General features: G+C 40.8%; 1 protein-coding gene across 2 annotated transcripts; it reads left to right on the top strand.

Annotated features, from left to right (window-relative positions):
- Window positions 1-804: 804 nt before the first annotated feature.
- virma (vir like m6A methyltransferase associated) lies at window positions 805-23,508 on the top strand. 2 transcript variants are annotated; one of them, XM_084726867.1, is made up of 27 exons: window positions 805-882; window positions 1,365-1,477; window positions 4,613-4,699; window positions 6,670-6,718; window positions 6,803-6,965; window positions 7,092-7,211; window positions 8,472-8,720; window positions 9,712-10,442; window positions 11,088-11,225; window positions 11,748-11,974; window positions 12,974-13,501; window positions 13,602-13,756; window positions 14,591-14,673; window positions 15,339-15,432; window positions 15,575-15,963; window positions 16,049-16,204; window positions 17,040-17,275; window positions 17,359-17,608; window positions 17,976-18,193; window positions 18,699-18,831; window positions 19,309-19,449; window positions 19,557-19,711; window positions 19,955-20,051; window positions 20,578-20,744; window positions 20,869-21,218; window positions 22,871-23,017; window positions 23,117-23,508. In XM_084726867.1, the coding sequence occupies exons 1-27, from the start codon at window positions 820-822 to the stop codon at window positions 23,323-23,325; spliced, it is 5,448 nt and encodes a 1,815-aa protein (XP_084582993.1). In that variant the 5' UTR covers window positions 805-819; the 3' UTR covers window positions 23,326-23,508. The 2 variants fall into 2 exon arrangements, with proteins under 2 accessions (XP_084582993.1, XP_084582992.1); XM_084726866.1 differs by lacking the exons at window positions 805-882; window positions 1,365-1,477; window positions 4,613-4,699; ... (1 more) ...; window positions 6,803-6,965; window positions 7,092-7,211 and having other exon boundaries at window positions 8,447-8,690.
- The last annotated feature ends 1,107 nt before the right edge of the window (window positions 23,509-24,615 follow it).

Raw genomic sequence — 24,615 nt, forward strand, 5'->3', positions numbered from 1 at the left:
AAATGTTTACCCGTTAGCTCCACAATAATCCAGTTATTTGCCATGAGCTTCTTTTCATTTTAAACAAATCTATTTTTTGCCAGTTCGGCTTTATTGGATAGAGATACTAGAGAGCGACAGGTAAATGTATCAGTTCTATGTTAAATATATTTAGAAATGAAAATAAATAATAAATATTATTGAAAGTTCAAGTTCAACTATTTTGTTTTGTTTTGGCTCTATAAAAGGAAAAAAAGAGCCTAGAGTGTGCCACTGGAATAATTAAAATCTTTGCAATATTTCATTTCAATTAATAAAATAATTGATGCATTAATCACTATGGTTTTCCTTTAGCAACAACGATTAGAACAATAATAAGATCTGAGATAAGATGAGATAGAACTTTATTAATCCCAAAGGAAATTGTGCCAGAGATTGCTCAAAAATTACAGTAACATAAGAATAAAAAATAAATAAATACAATAAAAAATAAAAACGTAAATGGAGTAAATGCAAAAAAACAAAAACAAAAACAATGGCTAACATAATATCAATAAAAGTATAAGTAAATAAGGATAAGTAAAAAGGTAAACTGAAATAATAATACATTTAAAAATAATAATAAATAATAAAAATCTAAATGCTCAGGTCAAATAAAATGGTTTTTTTTTCTTTGTCTTTAGAACAATAACAATATGTTTGTATCTTATGTACAATTGTTTACTTGTTTACGTTTAAGTCAGATCGTTCACGCTGCCTCTCCGCTGCTGAGGATCATGCACCGGAAATACTCACCATGAACCAGGAAGTTGCCCCCTGACCGAGGGACAGTAGAAAGCGATGGCGGGGGAGGCTTCAACGGAGCTTCTTTTTCTGGATACGTTTAAGCACCAGAGTGCAGAGGTAATATTTCGGACACCGTATAATCTTGTTGTATATTTACTCCAGAGCTGCCTACATTCAATGCTCATATCGGTTACATTCAAGAGTTTTGGAGCATGATGCTGAACTTAATGCTAACGATGTCAACTTGGCTAACATTAGCAGTTGCATCACGGTTTTTGTGATAACGTTGCAATTAACGGCTTTCATTGCACTCCACACTTGCCTAATTGTGAAGCTAACTGTGCCAAATATACCAATGAAATGCGATTTTGTTTAGGTCATCATATAACGCCATGCAACGGTTCTCTTTTGCATCCCTGCGCACTTTGTTTGCTAGGTAGCCAAGTGGCTAATGCTAACTTTTAAGTCTCATTCTGCTCATGTTTACCTCAGATCGGGCAGCAAAAGTGACTGTTCTGGTCTGTAATGTTAGGCGTGGTTAGTTTATACAATATATTTAAAAAATGTTTGTATTAATAATGTTTTTAAATGTACTTCAGTTAACCAACGTGGATGTGGTGCGGTTTCCTTGCGGGGTGCTGATCACAGAGGTGCGGGTCATTCCTCCAGGGATCAAAGCGCACAGTAACTTACCTGACAACAGAGCATTTGGGTAAGAGCTATACAGCACACCAAACACTGACATACCCGCTTATTAGGTCCACCTAGATGAAGCTAATGCAGACCAATAAAGCATCATTGTAGTGAGTCTCATTTTCATGGAGAATAATATGTTCCACTTTTGTTGAAACTGATTTAGAGGGGTGCTGATTCAATTATATTATAATTTTTGGGCTGTTGCTGGATTACACCATATCATGCTGAGAATTTCTTATAATAATTTCCCTGTTCAATTTGCATTAACAAAGGTTTACTAAATATTAGGTGAATGTAGGTCTGTCAAGTAAACTGGGAACTGGGATGCACTAATCCAATGTGCTGGATAGATATCACTTTTGAAGTTGTTCCACTCCAAATCAAAGAGATTTGGCACTGATCATAATGTGGCAGTTTATGACAAGTTTCATCTCAGGGTTACATTCAGTCATTCATTCATGTTGGGCTGCTGTCTCAATCTGTAGCACCACAGCTTTCCCTGGTCTCATGTTACCTTAAGGTTGGGTGAACAATTGCAATATGTATTGTCAACAGACACTTCATCAATAGCAATAAGAATTTTTTTTTAGTTTAATTACACTTTGCAATGAATACACCCAGACTCATAAGCAGCCTATCATATCCATTGATAATATGATTAAATTCAAAATAAAGTAGTTAAAGCAACTCTTTTGTGTGTTCTTTTATTAAAAATAGGTAATTAAAAATGATTAGTAGTTGTTGACATTAGCTGAAATTAAACATTGTATTATGACAAATTTTTCAGTGATATTGCCCAGCCCTCTGTTTCCATACATCAAACAGTTCCCACCACATATGGGATGTATGATTTGGGTAAGAGAGAGAACCAGTATAAGATCGGCCCTCTGTATCAGCAGATACCCAGAGTCCAGGTATGGGAATTCTATGAGGAGGGGAAAGCTGGATTGGTGCATCCCTGGTTGCAGGAAATCCTTAACCTCACTGTTCATGAAATATCCCCCCTGGACATGTTTCTTTCTGCTACAGATACCTGAGATGTGTCTGTGTGCCTGTAGGAAAGTAGTTTGACACCTGAGCTCTATTGTTGTGTGGGTCATGATTCCCACTGAGCCTGTTGGGTGTGATGTAATTTCACTGAATGAATGGGCCCAGTGCTCAACAATGCACAAACCTGAGCAGATCAGACCTCCATGTTGTGTAGAGATGGGCAATTTCGATAATATCCTCTAAGCATGTATGTCATTTCAATGCGCTGTATCATAGTATTGATATATATCACGATGAAGTACATTTTCTGGAAATTAAATTGAGAAACTGATCATGGATAATGTCTGTTTTTGTTACATCAGCTAATTAAAGTCCTGACTAAGGAAAGTTTTTCATCATACAAATGCCAAAATATATAAAAGTGCAAGTTCTGCTTATCAATTCACCACATTGCCAACAATGACCCAATACACACAGATTTATTAAAGTTATATCTGCCACATTCATAAATCTATGCCTTGTCTCACACTTTACACTCAATGGTCATTTTATAAGGTACACGTGTAATCCAATAACGCTGTTCTGTCATAAAGTTGTTTTTTAGCTCAGGGTTAAGAGATAAAAGCCAACTGCTCTCTTCTCCTTTCATTAAAACAAGATATTTTTTACACTGTTATAGAGGTCTGACCCCCTCATGAAAAAATAGGAAGGACAAAAAATTAAAAACGCCACTCAGTAAAATGCAGTTCAGGACAACACCACCATTGACTGCCATCACAGTATTTCAATTCAAGTAATACCTGATTTTAGACTCACAAGAACGTCCATAGCAATAAAAATAATAGAGAAGAAGACAAAACATAAAACCACAGCATTCATTAGTCAGTTTAAACAGTTCATATGTAGGCTGTGACACCAATGTGTATGAACCTGGATGAGTATCGTGAGCAGCTCTTCCAGGGACTGGTTAAAGCCTCTATGATGCTGTTCTCTGATTCATCTAAATGACACATAAAATTGTATATCAGATGTCGTAGGAGAGCCTCACATGTAGGAATATCAGAGACCACAAACACCAAAAGCTACTCCTGTAGCAACACCAAAAAAAAAAGCCGTATGCAGAGGTGAGCAGAAAATTCTAAATAATGAGCATTTTACATAGACAGGACACATACTGGGCTTGCAGGGCAACATGTTGTCCAGAGAGCATATAGTTTACAACACTGTCTCTAAGTATCCATGTCCTAGAGGTGTTCATTTAATTATATGTTTTAGCACTCTCATTGTTAGTGATAGTATTGTTCTGGACCGTGTTATGTTTATTTAGATCTCAGTCTTAAACATATAATTAACAGTTTACATGTTTCTAACAATGTCACCAAAAACTAAATTTTCTGAACCTCACAAAAGTAGAATTTACATCAGAATTGTTGTATTGAAGTGCAGTAGATTGTACAGGTCTATCTAATAAACAACAAAAATTACAATTTGTACTGGGCAGGTGGGTGAACAGGTGGTTAGATGGGTATTCTCCCTTTTTTCTGTTTCCTTTCTCCTTTCTTTTCTTTTTCTCTGTCTCTGTCATGTGGGTGAAATATTGTAAAAATTGATTCCTATTAGGACTGCAAAATAATTTGAAAGTATTATTGAAATCACAATATGGCCAAGTGAAATGAATACACTAAAATTGCAAAAGCTGCTTTTTTGTTTGTTTTTGAAGAAGTAACAAATGACAAATGATGAAAATGGCATGAAAGAAGCTGCTAATTTTGGTAAGGGAAAAAAATGTGACAGAACTGTGTTATAGTGAAGTACTGTAATGCACAGATGCCCTGGTCCACAATTGTGTTCGCCAAATGTAAGAAAACAAGTTTGTACAAGTTATACATACCCAACAAATGTCACAACATCATGATTTATACATAAATATATATGTTTTCCCCACAGAAATGAAAATAATGATTAAAAAATGATCGTCATGCTCATGCAGTTCTACTTTCAAACAAAATACTGGAAATATAAACTGGCCCCTGAGTATATATTGTAATATCACAAACCTTTGTGTTTTATTTATAACTCAATACAAGTAAAGCCTTCAGTGGATAAAAGTGGACTGAGCCCTGACTGTCTCATTACTGTGTGTGTGGTTGTGTGTTTCCAGGGAAACGTCGCCTCATGCTTTCCAGCTGGAACTCTTCTTCAATAATGTCACCAAACCGAACAGCCCGGCGTTCCACAGACTGGGCAGGTCAGAATCATTCTCATTTTCTCTCCTCCCTCTCGTTTTGTTTCTGTGTTCCTCCTCCGAGTCTCTCTCATCCATCTCTGTATTTCCCGGTGGAACAGTGTTTAAGATACAGTTGTCTGTCTCACCTGTAGAACCAGTCACGGTAGCATCTGAGTCCTGTTCTCAGAGGCCAGAGGGGTGTGTGCGTGTGTGTGTACGCACCCACCCATATTCAGGTCTCTTTGTTCCCATGCTGGCTAACTGGTATCTCCAGAAACTCAACCCCACCCACACTATAGCTGAGAGTGACATAAAAACCTAAAGGTCCCAGTGAAATAGATGAGTAGTCAAATGTTTTTATTCTAACCTCATAATAACAGAGGTGTGCGCAGTAGCAGCAGAGCATAAACTTGTATTTAGAAACGTGCATTGTGTAAGAGTTGTTGAAAACTGTAAATACGACACACCCAAGTTATTATCTCTGCCAGCAAAGTTGGGAGTAGATTTTTTTTAACCTGTCTGATTGCTTTTGAAATATCTTCCAAGTGTCAAAAACAAGTCTTGTTTTGTTTTCGCGTCTTTTGTGACACAAATATGACTGTTGGTTTGTGTTGGCTAGCAAAGATCAGTATATCCGTAGATCAGTAAATTTCAGCTACATAGTTTGAGATCAGGGGCTCGTGAGGCTATGTATTGTTCAGAAGATATGATACCAGTACCAATACCACTGCCCTTAAAGTGATATATATAGTTATAAATTTAGGGCAAATGATGATAAGGAAGAACAAATGGCATGCAAAGAGTGCACAAGACTTGTGCCTGTGCTGCAAAACAACACAAGTAACTTGTGCAACCACGTTTGGTGACGTTTTGGTTCAATTATATCTATATTTTCATAATAGGAAATGCACTGTGAATAAGGACAGGTCTTATTTTGCTGCACAGATTTGTTCATTAGCAGGAATGTAGCACAATTGAAAGGAAAAGTGGTGCTTTGTTTGTTCAAATGTTAAAGTGCAACAAAAATATTTTGGCCCTAAAATCAATGAAAAATCGTGATCTCAGTATTGATCAAAATAGTTGTAGTTGTGCATAGTTGTGTGTACCCACTTATTTCGCTTGATTAATATATAGAAGTCTTAGAGGTAAAAATGCCTGATAACTCACAAGAAGATCAGATAAAAAAAGATTAGGTTTGTTTTCTCTGCATATTACAGGGAATCTGCAGCTCTTGAAAAGGTGTTAGAAGGTGTTAAAAAGACTTGCTGAAAATGTTTTTGTATCCGATTGTGGGCTGTCAGGAGATTTTATACAGTTACAAGCAAATACTGTCACTACTCCTCACTACAGTAGCCGTCTCATAATGGGCAAGTGTCGATTCTAATAAATACTTCCATGAAGTAATCATCTTTATTGGTTAGTTTGTCTATACATTTTCTATGGCTTATCTGAATCCGGACTGTTTAATTTAATTAATAATATCATTGGAAACTTATGGTGCTGAAAAAATGTGATATAATGACAATTCTTGGCCATATTGTCCCTACTGGTTTTCCAGCATACTTTCTTGCTTTGTCCAATTGTGAAACAGTGCTGTTTTTTGAATGGCATTCTATGTGGTTTTACAAAGTCTTGAATTTAACTGGATGAACTTTGCAGAACCTCCTTTTTTTTTAAGTGACGTCATGCCATTCAGTAGTCAACGGGACAATAGAGAGCTGTCAGGAAATGAGGAGAGACGGAGTGAGAGAGCATGATGAGCGAGTGCTTTTTAGACATAATTACACAGTAATTTTGTGCTGGTTGGAAAGAGGTTTATCTCAGACTTAACAGATTGCTCCTAATCTTCATTGCAGTTGCATGCTATTTTCTAAAAATAAAATCCCCAAGAGTAAGGATAAACAAACATACACAAGTTTAAGAATATGTCAGCCTCGATGTTAAGTTGCACTCGTGTTTTAATAAGCCCTGTTTTGCTTTCTGCCCCCCAGTCTGGAGTATGATGAGAACAAGTCCATCGTGTTCAGACCCAGTGGAAAGGTAAAAGATCGTCCACAGACAAGAGGATTTATATTTTATTTTTTGTCTCAATTTGTGACTGACTTCATCTGTTTGTTTGTGCAGGTGAACACAGATGGCCTGGTGCTGCGTGGCTGGTACACCAGTCTGACTGTCGCAGTGTACGGGACAGCAGAGCGCTCACACGGACATGACCAAGGCTCACCCCCTCCTCCTCCACCCCCACCCCCTCAACAGCCCAGTGGACCAAAGAGGATCATTAAACAAGGTGAGCAGCATCAAGCCGAAACCACCCAACGCTCTCATTGTCACACACACTAAATCTGACACATCTTGTGAGCAGGTTGTCTCTTCTTTTTCTTGTTATACTGTCAATCTTTTGTACTGTTTTTAGAGTGGGAAAAAGATGACCAGTACAATGGCAGCCCACCCAGACCAGCACCCAGAGGGCCTCGTACTCCACCTGGGCCTCCACCCCCGGACGATGACGATGAAGAGCAGATGCCAGTGACAGGTCAGAACTCTTTACCTGTTGTCTGTACATTACATTATATCACATTATACCAGCTGCTGTTAGATCGTGATAAATCAACTGACAGAGATGTTGCTGTAGTTTAAACATCTGCCTGGTTGATACTTCTCATAATTAAATGTTGCATTGGTGCAGAAAATCCCACATTACTTACCATGTCAGTCCCTCCAGGAAGTTGCAGTGCTGTGATCTCATAAACTCAACCAGTCCTTGTGAATTCTGTGCAGCCTTGTAATTTTATCCAAACTCTGCAATTTCTCCACAAACTTGACCGATCACTGTTGCTTCCTGAGAGTTCTACCAGTAATACCTGTACAAACATCATACATGTATGTCTCAGTGAACTGACTCAGTATTTTGTTTTATTATTCACTATTTCTTGGAATTTATTTATTTTTTATTTTGTCACAGGCACTGACAAGAACACAACATTTGTCATTGGCTTGTATCAATGCTCTGTGCAGTTTTATTTTTTAATTTTGAGTTTTTTCCTTTAATTTTAGTTTTTTTGTTGTTGTTGTTGTTGGTAAGGTTACTGAGAACATTCCAGACACAGTGGGTTTTGTTCCCCCTAGAACAAGGTGCCATTGATTTTAATTAATTCTACAAAAAAATTGCAACTTTGCAACCACCTTACATCGACTCAGGCAGCAGATGCTGTTTTCTGCACCATATGATAAAGTATTGTAATACTGTTTTGAATGTTTTATCCCAGTTAGTACCATTTTGTGTACTTAACACTATTGTCTACCATTAGTTGTTTGTTTTTTTATTAAATGTTTGCTTATTACTCAATCCTGCAGTTCATTACAGTACAATAAGAAAATGAAGATACTGAGCTGAACCCTGCTTTACTGGTCCATCACAGTGAGCATAGTGTTGCACTACTTTTTTTCCTCAGTTAGTTCATTCCTGCAGGGTAATATGGTTTGAAGTGTATTAGAAATCTCTGCCTGTTCTTGGACAGGTAAAGGGCACATTATGTTCACTTTGATAGGTTACATATGCTAAGCAAGTTTCTGCTTGCTGATTATTACAATGTACTGAAATTAATGAAAACTTGTGGCTGCCTGTCAAGTGTGTTATAGACTAAAGCAGGCAAACACCTGCATAACCTTGAAGCTGTTCTGTATAAGTAAACTTATACTTTCAGATTAAATATATAGTTTGCATGTTTACATGAGCCCTGTGGGTCTGTTGGCTGAACGGTGTGTCCTCTGGTCTCTGTTGTGATGTCCAAAGTGGGCGTGGTCAGAGATGAGCCGATGCCAGGCCGTGACGACTACCTGGAAGCAGTGTCACCTGAAAGATCGCTGCCTGCTGATGAAACCTACTCAGACGCTGAACAAGAGGAAGAAGGTGACGAGGAGGAAGAGGAGGAACAGGAGGAGGAGGAAGATGCACGGACCGAGGGGAGCGCTCCAGAAGAAGAGGAGGAAGAGGAGGAGGAGGAAGATGAGGGTGAGGACGAGGAAGAGGAGATGGAGGAAGGTAGGGGAGTTAATTTGTGAGAGTAGGATAGTCTACAATCCCAAATGGACGCCCGGCCCTGAGCCTCTCTGATCAGCAGACTTCCCAGAGGGCCACGGGCGCATGGGGTCCATTTCGGAGTGCGTGACAGTTGGAGAGAGAGTGTGTGTGCTCTGGCATGCTGTCTCCATCTACAACCCGCTGGATGCTCCAAACTCTCAGCTAGCCCACCCCTGGGCTACTCTGAAGGCTTATGATCAACAGTCATAAGCGGCCATGTGCAGGTCGACCTCACACATCCTTACACGCTTGTGCTGTAGTCACATCCTGCATGTCAAACTAACCCTGCATGTGTGGAGTGATGCTGCCATGTGTGAGAAGGTTTGTCCGTGTTTGCATTTGTGAATGAGCAAGGGAATATGTAGTAGTCGCTGGCCTCCTCATTTCCATCCATTTTTACACACACACACACACACACGCACACACACACACACACACACAAATTATCTTAAAGGGATAGTTTGGATTATCTGAACTGGGGTTGTTTGAGATATTTTGATAGTCAGTGAATTAGCTATAGTAGATGTCAGTCAACACACTCCCAGGTTGGAGAAGCAGAGAGGAGCACCAGCATGGAAGCTAAACAATGTACTGCTGAAGACAAGTTCAGCAACAAAATGTGCTTTTAAAAAATTCTGTGAAAATATTCTAAATATGGTGTACATTCGAACTGATATTGATGTTTTTTGGAGGGTATTTTTTTGTAGATGGCTAATATATGTTTTGCTACTGACCCTGTCCACAGCAGTACATTGATTAGCTTTCATGGTGGTGCTCCTGCTGCTTCTCCAAACTGGCAGCGTGCCAACCTCCATCTACTGTAGTTAACATCCTGATTATTGACATGTACCTCATACAACTCCACTTCAAATAATCCAAACTATTCCTTTAAGACTTAAGTTAATAATGTTAGTGTTTAACTTTTGTCAAATTTCTTCTCTCGTCTCTTCAGGTGATGATGGCTATGAGCAGATTTCCAGCGATGAGGACGATCTGGATAATGGTAGCTTCAAGCTGCCCTCCTTTGACATAGACTATACTCCTGAGGACCTTGCGTCTGTCCCACCTGTCCAGTATGACCCATATGAGCGAGAACTCAGACCCCTACTCTATTTCACACCCCCATATAAGACTCGCTTTGATACCCAGCTTGAGAAGGCCAGTGTGGAGGAGCCGAGAGACCCAGGTGGAACAGAAGAACCAGCAGGTGGAGAGGAGGCGGAGGCTGTTGCACAGCTCAAAGAGCTACTAGCCAGTATTGGAGATGACAGAGATGCACGCTGGGTCACTGCTCTGGAGGAGGCACCTGGACTACTGGCCAAAGGGTTGGCTCATTTAGTTAAACAAGGGGAGAGAGAGATGGAGGGCCCTGTTGGAGTTTTAGCTCAGTGGGCACTCCAGGCTCTGAGTATGGAGATCGCTCTCACGCAACCCATTGCTCTTAACCTTAGACAATTAAAAGCTGGTGCCAAGCTAGCGTCATGCCTAGCAGAGTGTCCACAGGGCCTCACGGTACTGCTGCATGAAGGGGCTCTGAATGTGCTGCTGGAGCTGCTTAACGCGGACCATGTCTCCTCCACACTGAAGCTGAGTATCCTGAGAGCTCTGGGTGCTCTGATCAGCGCTCCTGCTGGTGTGGAGGCTTTCCTACACACAGGAGAGTCAGAGAAGAGTGGCTATCAGGTTAGAATCACAAAGACGCTAACCCTTTTTTACACAGAGATTGTATTCTACCGCTGCAGCAAAGGTTTGTCTCTATGCTGCCTTTACTGATGTCGTACAACAGTGTCAACATCTGGTGTAGAACAAACAATTCAACACCTCTGTCTTTTTTGTAATCGCAGACAGAGCTAATAACGGCATGAATTTTTAACGTAAAGCTTTTTATTGTTTCCTGGATAAACGGGGCAGCGCTTCCCTAACAGTGAAATTAAAAGGATCGCCTGGTGTGATGATGTGTGGGGAGGGATTTCTCTCTTGCCTCTGTGTGTGTGTTTATATCTTGTATGTGTATGTGCTTGTGTCTGCTCATCTCTCTCGCTCTTTGATTGAACACTGCTGTCTAATACGTGGAATAATAACATAATATAAAGAACACAGTCGCAAACAGCAGTAAGCGTGTAACACAACAGCGTCATATCCCATCATGCTGGTTCACCCTTTACACAGATGTCAGTTTGGCTTTGTTTCAGCTTCTGCCAAAGTAAGATTTGAAATTGAACCCAGCTTAACATTTGTCATGATCCAAATCAGTGTCTACCTGTATATAAGGCACTTACTGAACCAATCATGTGCTAACAGCCTGACACTGTTTTATGTCCTTTACAGCGTTTAGTCCAGCTGTTCCTGCGTGAAGAAACAGTGAGGGTCATAACAGCTGGCAACGCCATATTACAGAAGTGCCACATGTATGAGGTGCTGTTCGACCTGCAGCGTGCAGCAGCAGCATCGAGTGAACCACAGCAGGTAGAAACACACACTCATTCAAAACAGAGTTACTAAAGTTTTGTATTTTCTTTTTTTTTCTTTTGTTTTTCTTTTTTTTTTAATTCTTTTCAGTTTCAGTTAATGTCCAGGTTGTCCAAGTGGGTTTATTTATTTCAGTTTAGTTTTTATTGTTTATAATGTTTAATTTTGATTTACTTTTTATTAGTTTCAATATAAGTTCTTTTTAATTTTTATAATATGTGAGGTATTTATCAGGGACTATATTTAAGAAGTTCAAAATTGGTATTGCTTTACAAACAAGCTTTGTGACAGCAGTTGACTCACAGTTGTAGACATCCCAGTCTCAATAAATATATGCACCAATGCCTCTTCACCGTTGTTGTGTTAAACAAATTTGACCAAATCTTTATTTTTATTTCAGTTAAAAATAGTTTTAACCTGTAGTTTTAGTTTTTAGTTCAGTTTTAGTTTACTATAATAACCTTGATTCAAACATTAACTATAATTCTCATGATAATCATGACTGTTTGTTATTCTCAGGAGGAGATGGAGGACGCTGAGAGCCCCATGGAGGAGGAACCATCGCTCAGCTCCTCCCCTGTCAGCGAGGCAGAGCTTGATAGGCTGGCAGGAGTTTTGGAAGAGTTACATCACCTGCTAGAAACGGCACCTAACTGCATGGTGCAGCCACCTGGGAAAGCGTTCCCCACTACTGCACGAATAACAGGACCACAGGAGCGGGATGATCCATACCCAACACTGTACAGGTACACATTAACACAATCTGACACAGTGCAAAAAGTCTGATATTAAGTTTAAGCGTCCTACACAGTAGGGGAAAAGTATGGAATTTGGTTTTAGTAATTTTCAGGTCTGGTTCAGAACGGAAAAAAGAGTATGGAAAAATATTTGAGTATGCAGACTATTCTCCCTGTTCTGTTTTCTAAAATATAAAATTCAGACTATTTTCACAAAATTTGAAAGAAAATGTGGCAGCATCTTTGAATTTCACACACCATCACAAATAGCCAAATATTAAGCTAAAGATGTGACTGCAGTGATGTAGATATCAGAAAAGTAAACAGACCATCTTTTCAGTGTTAGGAGACCATGCCTTTCAACAGAATCTGGACCTTTGCATAAAAGTAGGAGTGTAAGAAAATGCTGATACACTTGAATATCACAATATTATGTTTTGTATCGATTCTCCAAAACACTTATCGTGATACATGTAAAAATTTGTGGCAAATTTATGGTTCTTCTCTGACTACATAAAAAGTAAACTTTTTAAACTCCGATTTTATGCATATGGTGGTGTGTTCATTATAATGTGGCAGTTTTCCTAAAAGTACTTAAAAAAATAGTATTATATCACCTTGCTTACATTATTGCATTATATTGCAGTGTGTTGAATATTGTACGTACAACTGTTTCGTGGTACGTATCATATCTCCAGATTCTTGCTAATACACAGCCCTACATAAGAAGTGGATGATTTGTTCGAGCTACAGTACATAGCAACAATTATCTGACAATTACTTGGCAGCATAATAGCATACATACTCATAATTTAACATACATGTTAACCATTGGATTTTAAGTACATATTTTACATAATAAACTTATCCCTATTTGTACTCTGATGTTAAATATGACCTGAAAAATTTACCAAGAAGTCTGAAAAAATGTGGAATTTTGAAATGGAAAATGTGCAGGAACCTTGAAAGTTAAGTGTAGTTGTGACCTACTGATTTTTTTTTTCACAGGTATATGCATGCGTGCCATTTCCTGGAGAGCACGGCAGCGGTGTTGTCAGCAGCCGCAGCGGTTGGCCACCTCGGTGTCACCCAGGCTGTCAAAGAGCTCCTTCGGTTCCTGTCGCTCACCCAGTCAGGTCTGCTCTTCCTCCTTGCCCAGCCCACTCCCACCAACCTGCTGCTGCGTCTCCTGGCATCGATGGCAGAGGCCGAGGGCGAGGACACCACCTTCACAGCTGGAGAGGGAGGCCTCATGGGGCCAGGTTGTGGTGAAGAGGGCTTCGGCGTGTGGTTGATGCAGGCGCTGCACGCTCTGCAGGGCGTGTCAGAGCTCATGAGCCACGTGGCCACAGGGGGAGACGGAGGAGCTGGGCTAGAGGAAGGTGACAACGCGGAGGTACTGGGCATGCTACATGCGCTCTACCTGATGACCTTCACACAGACTGGTCGCAGTGCTGTGGCTCACGTTTTCAGTCTGGACAATAACCTGTCATGTCTGGTCACCCTGCTGCAGCACCACAGCAAGGACGGACAAGGGTACTGATGTCTTCTCTTTCTCTTTCTCTATGACTTGGTATTTATTTCAGGCACATGTGCTGTGATTTCTGAGCTTTTTTAAAATCTTCTTTTCTTGTAGTGAAGCCAAAGCTCGGAAAGCAGTGACATATAATTACGCTTGTATGCTGGTGTTGCTGGTGGTGCAGACCTCTAATGAACTGCGGATGATGGAACAATATGCTGCTCCACTACTCTCCATAGCCAAGGCTGATGACACCAACGCCAAGTTACAGGGTAAATATTCCCAATGTTGCCTTAACCTCTTCCATTTCATCATTTTATGGGAGGGCAGGGGTTTTATAGGTGGAGATAGAAGGTCAATAGTATATTTCATGTAGAAGTGATATACATCATCTGAACACTGGGAACATGAAAATTAATTTGAGATGTAGTTCAGCACTCTGTGTCAAGTCTTTCTAGTCAACTCTGTAATAAGCATTGCATTTTCTGTAGGTGCCTATTCAAAATGTTGAATGTTTAAGGGCTTATGTTCTAATGCTCTATTGTGCATCATAAATTCTTGTTGAGGTTTTTGGATTGATACAATTTATTATATGGTCAAAATACCACAAAATCATGAAGACCTTGAAAAAGTGACTGGATGGCGAGCACGTCTGTTCTGGGAATTGCTCAGAATACCTGTTGTTATCAATATATCTAGGAAAGCCACACATCCTCTTAAAACTGCGTCATTTTTGCCTGAAACTGCATGGGATGAGCATAAATTCATGGGTACCAAAAGAACCATTTGACATTCAGATATCTTGAGGAGAGAGATCAAGGGATCACTTTGAAAATGGGCTGATAAGTCTTTCCCCTCGCCATCATTTAGCTACATTTTGTTCTTGACAAGACAGCATGACATGATTGGTACTAATGGATTCTTTAGGTCTGCTAGTTTCGTATAATACCAGTATGTTCACTCAGACTTCAAAACCTGCTACAGCCTCTGAAAGACAGTAATGTCGTCTGTGGGCGTGGATGTCCCCACAGAGTTGAAACCATTTTTAGTGTTTGTTTGCATGTGTTTTTGATCATTAAAGTGATGGTCTTTTCTCTGTATTTCAGAGCTTAACAAATGGCTGGAGCCTCTGGAAAAACTTCGCTTTGAGATTGGCAGCATTCCCACCCTCATCGACTACATCAAACAGGTACTGGTCTCTCTCTCAGTATACATGCTGCTGAAATAAAGCTACATTTCAATACATTTTAATTCTCACTGTGTGAGCTTTCATCTTCCTATATCACCTGCAAACACTCCTAATAATTCCTGAGTCCTAATAATTCAGTGAGTGGTAAATCTCTTTGATTTGACAGTGTTTGGATGGATGCCAGTGATTTGTCTATAACATTTAATTCAGAGAGTCCATCATCGCTCTCGGTGAAGGAATCAAGGTCTCTCGTCCTACCATAACCCACAGGGACTCAGTGTGCAGTTTAATGTGTTTTATTAAATCAAGAATTAAGCAGCTTATTCAGTTTATTATTAGAGGAAACAGTTCAATGTCGTCACCAGTTATAACCAGGCCAGATGACAAGGCGACTCGTCGTTATGAAGAATGCAAACTTTATAAACAACCAAACTGTTACCAGAGCAAGAAGTATTTCTTTTAGTCGCACACTGAACTATTTGTTTCTATCTAATTTTGACCTCAGAGTTACCTGATATACAGTATATCTCCTTGGAATGCAGAGCTTCACCTACAAGTCTGAACTGCTCAAACACAGTTTACCTGCTCTGTAACATATTTGAGTCTATATGCAAATCGGCGAGCCGTATACCATTTAAAACCTGTGTCTCTTCTCTTGACTTCAGAATGTGGAAAATGTGTTGACGGCTGAGGGAACTGGACTTGTCACCGCTCTCAGGGTCCTTTGTCACATTGCCTGTCCTCCACCTGCTGTAGAAGGTAAAGACACAACAAATGTGATTTTTGTAATACTTCATTTTACACAATATTCCAAGAATACTTTGAGGAGTTTTTATTCAAACTTGATAATAGAAGAAGTGACTGTGGTACATTTTTCATGATGCCTTCCTCCTCTCTACAGGTCAGCAGAGGGATCTTAAGTGGAGTCTTGCAGGAGTCCAGCTGTTCTCTGGAGAGGGTCTGGATACGTGTGTACGTGTCCTACAGAAGCTGTGCAGCGTGTTGCTGCAGCCATGGCGTGTTCATGGACACATGGGACCCACGCCGCAGCGCTGCATGATCCTCAGTATATGTATCAGCACACTGCGACTGCTGCGCACCATGCTGACGGAGCTGCTGCGCGGAGGAGCTTTCCAGTTCAGGGACACTCGTGTGGCCAGCGTGTTGGTGACGCTCCACATGATAGTTTGCTCCATCCCTGCATCTGGGCGTCTGGACGGAGAGGAGACCAGAGTGCAGGCGCTTATCGTTGATGTACTGCTCACCTTCACTCAGGGTGTTAATGAAGAGGTGCGTGATTGAGGGAGAGGGAAGTTTAGCCAAGGTGAATTGTGCAAAAAGTGTCATTTGTACTCACTGTTTGTGTTTGGTGCAGGTGACTCATACAGAAGAGACTCTGGCCAGTAACACGTGGTCTCTGATGCTGAAGGAGATTTTGAACTCCCTCTTAAAGGCTCCTGAAGGTCTGTTTTCTGGTCTGACGTTGCTCTCTGAGCTCCTGCCTCTTCCACTGCCAATGCAGAGCACTCAGGTAACTCATTCTACCCTACTGTGGGCACCCATCTATCCTGTTCTTCCTTTAAAGGGATAATTTGAGGTGAGGATTTATGAGATGCTTGTGGGTAATCATTGTATTGCATACAGTAGAGGTAGTACTATCACAGAGGCTAAGCAATGTACTGCTGTGGACAGGGTCAGCAAGAAAAGGTGTTTTATCCACTTAAAAAAAGGTCCACCTGAAATATTCAGTATGGGTTTAAGTTTACACTATATTTAGAATATTTTCACCTATTAACTTTGTTATCAGACAGCTGATTCATATTGGAAAATGCCTTTAAATAAGCCAAATATCGCACATATCGAACAGCAGGAGTTTCTGATCTGCTGCTGCCTCCATCAGTTACTGCTTGTTTTATTGTGTGACTTCAGTGAGTCTGAAGTATCCATTTAAACACACAGACACACATACGTAATATAATAACTCAAAAAAGCTAACTGATCGAGGAAGCAATTCTGATTGCTCTGCAAGTTAAAATGACTTTTTGTCAGTGGAGTCTGGTTGCTTTGGACAGGGCGATATTTGGCTAACAGCAGTTTCCCGTTGGAAAGGGCTGTCTGACGGCAAACTAAGGTGGTGAAAATATTCTAATATATTGCGTATACTAAAGCTGGTAACAATTCTTTTCAGCAGTTTATTGCTTGGCTTCTGTGCTGGTGCCCCTCTCTGCTTCTTCTAACTGGGAGTGTGCTGATTCTTGTATCAACAACTACCTCATACAGTCCCACATCAAATAATCCAAATTTAACTTCCTGATGATTCTTGTTCTGACACATACACTAATATTGATCAATCTTTGGCTCCATAGGTGATATCAGTCCAAGATGTGGCTGTGGCCTTGAACACGAGGAAGCTGTGGAGCATGCACATACGGGCACAGTGGAAAGTGTTTTCTGAGGCATTGAGGTGTGTGTGTGCCACCAGCTGCCCTCCTCTCCTGGCCATGCTGAGGAGGCTGTGTGTTCAGCTGGCAGACCTGTCTTCACCTACCGCTACACTCATCATGAAGACACTGTTGGAGCTGCTGCTTGAAGAGCTGCAGCCGTGAGTGAAAAACACACACACACAGTTGTTTGTTGATTATGCTGTGAAGGTTCTTTTAAGTGTATGAAATGTTCTCACTGCAGGGCGGAGGGGAAAGCTGTGTGCTGGGGCCAGGTCCTGCGTCTGCTCTCTTTGACAGACGCTCTGGTGTCACAGAAAGCGTGTAAGAGCGCAGCGTTGCACCTGCTGTCCGGCTCTGTGTCTGGAGATGAACAGCTGGCCGATCTGTTTCCCTCGCTGCTGTCGCTGCTGGTTCCTCCAGCTGACCACTCCTTACAGCAGCAGCAGTGCAGCGAACTGGTGGGGACGATATTACAGTCACTGTGTGACCAGGTGAGCTGGACAAAAGGTTTGCATGGGTGCTCGAAATCCTTAAATTTGAACAGATTTTTTTCAAAGTCAAAGTGCTTGGATTTTGGATAAAGTGCTTGAAGCTGCTTGTTATTTGCATTACTCTCATAATAAGTTGTTACATGACTAAATTGTTGGCTTTTAAATTGAGAAATAAAATAAGTCAACTATAGGCTGCCAGATCTACCTACAGACAGGTGATGCATGCACCTTGAAAAATTCTTTCAATATGATTGAATTTGACTTCTGAAAAGATGTAGGAACCTTGAATATAGTGCATATAAAGGCTAAGAACACCTGATTAAGTCATTATAAAGCGTTAAAAAGTAATAATCTCTGACTTCCTCAGGACATTTCTCTGGTGGTATCTCAACCTGGTGAGAGCTGCGTGTCGGAGGCTGAGCAGCTGGCCAATGCTCTTCCGGGGCGAGAGATGATGTCATCGGTGTGCACCGCCTTGTTGGAGGTTTTGGGGAATTCGGAGAGCAGTGTCCCACTCCTCCTCACCTGTATCAGGACTTTGACGTTCCTCACCGAGCACGACTATGGACTGTACCACCTCAAAGTGTAATTAACAATGCTGTCTTATTGTTTCTTGGCATTTCCTCTGTCTGATTTTATAATCTCCTCTATATCTGCTGAGCATAGGGTGCATTCTGATACCCATAGTATCATACTGTTTAGTGTGCCAGAAAGCATCCCTAGATTTAGTATGCCAGTGCAGTATGCCAAATCACCAGGTTGTTTTACAGCATCATATTTTGCAGTATGCAAGCCAGCATGCTTCCCTGGTTATTCTTATTTGCATGCATTCCAAATGCCATACCTTTTCTTTTACATTGTGCGGACTGCAATGGATGAATGAGCAACAGTGTCAGAATTCAAGGTCCAATGTTATGATGAAGTAGTGTGTTCCAGTTGTAAGCATAGTGCATGCAACAGTATGAAGGACATCTACAGTACATACTAAAAGTATAAAGAAAAAGTATGAGATTTAGAATGTCGCAAATGTGTCAAAAAGTTCAAACCTTTGTCAGACAACAGTTGAATTATATTTTAATCTTTGTTTCAGTGCTCTGAAGAAACATGGTGCACGTTTGTGCTCCCTGTTGAAGCGGTTGGTGTTTCCCTTCAACAAGGACTCTGCAGATCTGCTCTCAGCTCTACTTGACTTCCTCAGACAGATCGTCAACACAGAAACAATGGTCAGTACCTGCTTTTACACCTGGTTCATGTTTCACATGGAAGTGCATATCTTCATTTTGTTTTGCTTTGTTTTATTTTGTACAGTTCTTCCAAGTATACTTTTTTGATGTATTTTCCCCTTTATTTGCTGTTTTGCATGCTTGTTTGTCTGTTTTGTTTATTTGTGTGTATATGACTGGAGGGAAGGTATGAGGGACATGAGGAAACTCAATGTAATCTGTTAAGATTGTATGTTTACATACATATCATGTGTACATGCTATTAATGTAATTATAGAAATTATTATTACAAAGTACATTTGTTGGAAGCAGGGCAGCTTGCAGTAATCATAAGAAGTGCTATAAATATAACTTCCTAAAGGAATTGAGTATAAATAACTAATTGTGCGTAAGGAAAAAGCAAAGACTTGCAGACTTGCATACAGTTTGTAGTAGTAGTTGTATTTTATCGCTGGATGTGTCTGTGTTCTACTTCAGTGCGTTGATGAGGGCCAGGGGTCAGGCGAGGACTCTGTCTACACTCCTCCACGGTTACTGACGGGCTCTGAGATGAAAACTCTGCTGCAGTGGGAGGAGTCTGAGTCCCATCCACTCCCTACTTTAGAGAAACATATCACGGTACAACATACCCACACCTATAATTTTTTTTTTTTGCAAAGTAAAGGTTGATGCTTCCTTGGCATTTAACTAACACTAACTCTGTGTCTCATGAATTTGGTTTGTAGAAACTATGTAAGGAAGACGATTCACTGGAGACCATGTTGGAGAATGTGATCGTTTTGAGACAGACACTGGAGACGGCCACAGACACGCCACCTGCAGCTGATACTGAGCCCACTCTGCCAGCACCAGAGACGCTTGGGGCCCAGTTTAATCACAGGTACAAAGTGACTTACAGCAAGATTTTCTCCATCTCTATCAGGGAGGCAGTTATCATCCTAATTATGGGAAGTAGCTTTTAAAGCAACAGAATGATTTAATCACATATTCATATAAAATGGTGCAAACATGACTTATCTACACCAGGGGTGTACATCACAAGTTCCATGCATGATTTTTGTGAAAAATGAAGCTCTGGACGTAATAGCAAGTATATCATGCCTCTACGTGTTTGTTTCTGTAGGACGGTGTTTATTCTGTCAGAAGCTCTGGATGAGCAGCTGAAGACTCTGTGGTTCTCTCCCTTCCAAACTGACGACATAGAGACAGACCTTGATATGGTGAGTGTGTATACCCACAAGTGTGTGTGAAGTATAGGCTAGAATTTCTTTTCTAAATAATTTAAGAAGCTGAAAACATCAAATATCTGACATTTTTGCTTAAAATATGACTCAAACGATTAATCAATTAACAAAATAGTTGGCAACTAATTTTCTTTCTGTTGACTAATGGATTAATCGACTGATCGTTGCAGCTCTAGTGCAGTATTTGGTAAAAGAATTAGCAGATAGAATATTATATTAGGCCACTATTGTATTTATTACAAAGCAAAATAATAATTACTGCATTACTGCAGTGACAACCTGATGGCACATTCCTCTACCAACTTATCTACTGTGTAAGCTTGATGAGTCACATGGGACATAAAATGGATTTTGAAATGGAATAATCTGTTAAATATTTATTAATTACGCAACCAAACATAATTATTAAATTCAGTTAAATTTGATCATGTACAGTTGTGAAGCCCTGTGTCTGTCTGTGGGTGGACATTATCTATGAGTGCCGCTTGTGTCTGTCCGGCAGGTGAAAGTGGATCTGGTGGGTCTTGCTCAGGAGTGTTGTCCAGAACTGGACCTGAAGGCAGAGCTGGAGCGTTCCTTCCTGTCCGAGCCCTCATCTCCTGGTCACACGAAGGCTCCAAAAGGTTTCCGACTGGGCAAACACAAGCACGAGACGTTTATCACATCAAGGTACAGTCCCGATGTTTGGTAACATTTTAACTTTATCATTTCTTCTTATCTGTTCAGTGATTTTTGCAGAGAACATCACGTTTTAAACAGCTGACTGAATGTCCTCTCGTGTGTATCTCTGCAGCGGTAAATCAGACTACGTCGAACCTGCTAAGAGAGCGCACATCATGGCTGCTCCTCGCGGCCGAGGAGGTCGAGGAGGGTTTGGACAGAATCTCTGCCGACCTCATGATATCTTTCGTCAGCGCAAACAGAACACTTCCCGTCCTCCCAGTATGCACGTGGATGACTTTGTGGCAGCGGAGTTTAAAGACATTACGACCCCTCTTGGACTTCTGCCTCCTAAACGGCCCCCGAAAAGCTCCCCTAAGCCCCCAACAAGAGGACTGTTCACCGGCAACAGAGGCAGAGCCACCTTCCACAGCCAGACTCGCTTTTTCACTCCACCACAACCTAAAGGTGTCCTGCTGTCTGGTACGTACACACACACACACACACACACACACACACACACACACACACCCTGAAGAAAACTCCCGGCCTAATGTTGATACATTGGTCAAGTTTGCTCAGTTTACCTTTTGCTCTTAATGAGTACTATTACTCCAAAAAGCAACTAAGTCATGTGTTGGCTCTGGTAACTACACTGAAAACAAAGCCAAAAAAAAATAGATGATTTGTTTTCTTCACCAGCTGTTTAAAAAATGTAGTTTTGGTGCCAGTTTTTTCCAAATTTGCTGCTTGATCGATGTCTGTGCTTCATTTTGTGTCATTGCTAAATGTTACAATTTATTGGCTGTATATTAATAGACCATATTGATATGAAACAGTAGGGTAAACACAGGTGTTATCAATGATACTAATTAAGCTCCATAAGTTCCATTTAGTGTAGCAGAGCCTTTCCAGTGAGCCAACATGGCCTGACTCTGTTTGACCTGAATGGAACTGAAACAATTAGTGTCATTGGTAACACCTGTGTTCACTATATATGACTTTAAAGATCATAAAGTACATAGTGGATATGTATGTATACCTTAACATTAAAGTACATTCTTGACCTTGTAGTTTGACTTAAAAATCTTAATTCTCTGTCCTCTTTCCAAACGGCTCTTTTCAGAGCTCTCAGCTCTATTTCATGGTCTCCATCAGCAGATGGAGTCTGCTTAGTTGTCATGGACATTGCTCAGGAGTTATGAAAACCAGCATTACAAAGTCTCTTATGCATGAAACACAACAATAAAAGTCACAATAATGTAGGAGTAAACAGGCAAGAATAGGGGATAAAAGAAGGGTGAAGCTTAAGAACAATGGATGATTAAAAAACAAAAAATACCAAGGATAAAATATAAAAACAGCTTGTGCAGTGACACTTCAAAGCCATGCAAGACCCAAATGCAACATCTTGAAATAAGTACCGTATAATTCAGCAGTTCCTCAGGCAGGTTGTGGCACAGCTGAGAAACTCTAACAGCAAACCATCGGTCCCTTTTAGTCTCTCTATTGTCATTGTTTACTTATATTTTAATAATTTTAGGTATCAAAAATGTTCTCATCATAATTGTTATTTAAGCTTATTGTTGTTCTAATTCTTGTTCTGTTCAAGTGATATATATTGCACATCTGTCCTTCCAGGGAGGAGGACTCCTCCTCCATGGCTTTTCCTGTGGTTTCTTCCATTTCTTTCCTTGTTAAAAGGTCTTTGGGAGAGAATTTTTCTTTGCTCTTTATAGTCTTGTCTACAGGACAGTGGGTGTCTCATACTGTATAGGTTCCAAACCCCCATGGGACAAACTGTAATTTGTGACATTTTGCTAAATAAATACAATTTGACTTGACTTTACAAATATAAGGTCAGTGGGTTCCTGCCTGAGGATCTGAGGCTGCATACTGGTTGATAGGGGGTCAGCGGTTCAGATATTTATGCTGGTTTCATACACCAATGAAGACCATGAGATGTAGTGAAAGCTCTGAATAAAAGCTAGTTGATGCACCTTGAGTTAAGATTTTTCGGCAGCTTCTATTAATATACTGTATAGTGCTGGGTGGTTTGGAATTGTGACATATTGCAGGTCAGTACCATTTGTTAGCCAGTAGAGGGGGATAAATCCTCTCTTTTGCTCCTGTAGGTAACTACACTCGCAGAGAAGGAGGCCGTGGTTCATCATGGAGCGGACAAGTTCCAGCCGTCACCCACAGAGGAACCTATAGCGAACCCCGCGGAGGCCAGAGCAACTTCACACGAGGACCGCTGCCTTCCAGACAACCCCCAGCAAGTAAGCAAACCCCACACACACATTTTTTTAATGATTTTGCACCATTAATTTCCACACACTGAACTTTGATCGTCCCCTCCCTCCCTCTCTATTCACCAGGTGCATATCGGCTGGCTCCACGGGACCGAGCCCCGCGGGGAAGAGGAGGGGCCGGGCTGTCGTGGCTTAGCGGAGGAGGAGGCGGCGGCAGTGCTGGAGGAGGAGGTGGTGGAGGAGGAGGGGGGAGAGGATCTCAGGGGAGCAAGTTCAGTGGTGGGGGAGGGAGCGGAGGTGGGAGGGGCAGACATGTTCGCTCCTTCACCAGGTAAACTCACCTGGGCAATGACTGCAGCCTTTCATGGCAACACATGGACCAATCAGGATATTATATACACTGTCTCCATGGAAACGTGGTGGGATGATGTTGTCACAATGACGTACAGACTCTGTGTTGATGTTTTATGTTTTGTTATCATGAGTTGTATTCAGAGAATAAAGGTCGTAGTAACCGAGCTGACACTTTTGTGTTTTAAGGAAAAACCAGGTGAAATAAAGAACTGATGCAGATGGAAATCACGTTTACCTGTCATAGCACTCATGCCTGTATCATGCTTTAAAAAACATGAAATTTGAACAGATGTTCCACTGAACAGGAGTTAAAATCTAGACAACACTGAAGGTCCTTCAAGGTGCGTAACAACAATTTAGTGTAAAAAGAACTACAATATAGTCCAAGCTTGTGATTTTTAAGATTATTTAGGAATTGTTCCTTGGTTTTAATGCATGAAATTGGTGGCAAATGAGGTATTTGTAAGGCAGAGGTGCATGATTAAAACATGTTCCCAAGCTTTTTCATGTCAGAGACCCCCACAATAATGTAATAATGTAACTGGGTGCTAGCTAAAACAACATCTCAGGGGATTTTCAAGTTTATAAAACTTTAAGAAAACAATAAATAGCTATCCATTAGACCACCGACTTCCAATCTGAGAGGATTTTATCTGAAGGAATCCCTGCTGGGTAAAGTAGTCAATCAGTTATCAAATTCGGATCATTGTAAATGACAATCAATCAAAATGGCCAACCCTATATCTTCCCTCGTTCCAACTTCCAAAAAAGTGATAACAGTTGAAATATTCTGTTCCCCCTTTTGCTGGAGACCCAGTCAAGGACCCCTGTTGGCCCCTGGACCCAGGTTTGAAAATCACTGATGCACAACACAGGTTGAACCAAAGGTATCAAAACTCTCATATGGTAAATTCCTCCAGGTCACCAAACTCATTTCAGAAGTTATATTGTTAGTGTTTCATGCAGTTCTGTTTGTCTTAATGGAGACGATTATAGACCGGACACATTTGGTTTTCACCACAAGTGTGCGGCTCAGTAAGACATGAAAGCTTTGCAAGCTCTCCTACAAGAGTGGCTTTGTTTTTCATACATTAGACCGATAAGCCCATGAAGATGATTGGGAGTCAAACAGTTTTCAACGTTTCAGGTTTGTTAAACATAACAAAGTTCTTGAAGGACACTAAAAAATAGAGATTCACTGATTTATTGGCTGAACATTGGTATCTGCCAATATTGTTTACTGCAACTGGCCTATTGGTAAAATAAGAAGA

Source organism: Lutjanus erythropterus, chromosome 9 (assembly GCF_056507025.1).
Source record: "Lutjanus erythropterus isolate fLutEry1 chromosome 9, fLutEry1.hap2, whole genome shotgun sequence".
NCBI lineage: Eukaryota > Metazoa > Chordata > Actinopteri > Lutjaniformes > Lutjanidae > Lutjanus > Lutjanus erythropterus.

Excerpts from the sequence above, each read along its gene's own strand:
- virma (XM_084726867.1), top strand. The coding sequence starts at position 820 with ATGGCGGGGGAGGCTTCAACGGAGCTTCTTTTTCTGGATACGTTTAAG. Across the intron at positions 13,757-14,590 it reads CACCAACGCCAAGTTACAGG|AGCTTAACAAATGGCTGGAG; the intron begins GTAAATATTCCC and ends TCTGTATTTCAG. Across the intron at positions 17,276-17,358 it reads CTGCTTGAAGAGCTGCAGCC|GGCGGAGGGGAAAGCTGTGT; the intron begins GTGAGTGAAAAA and ends TTCTCACTGCAG.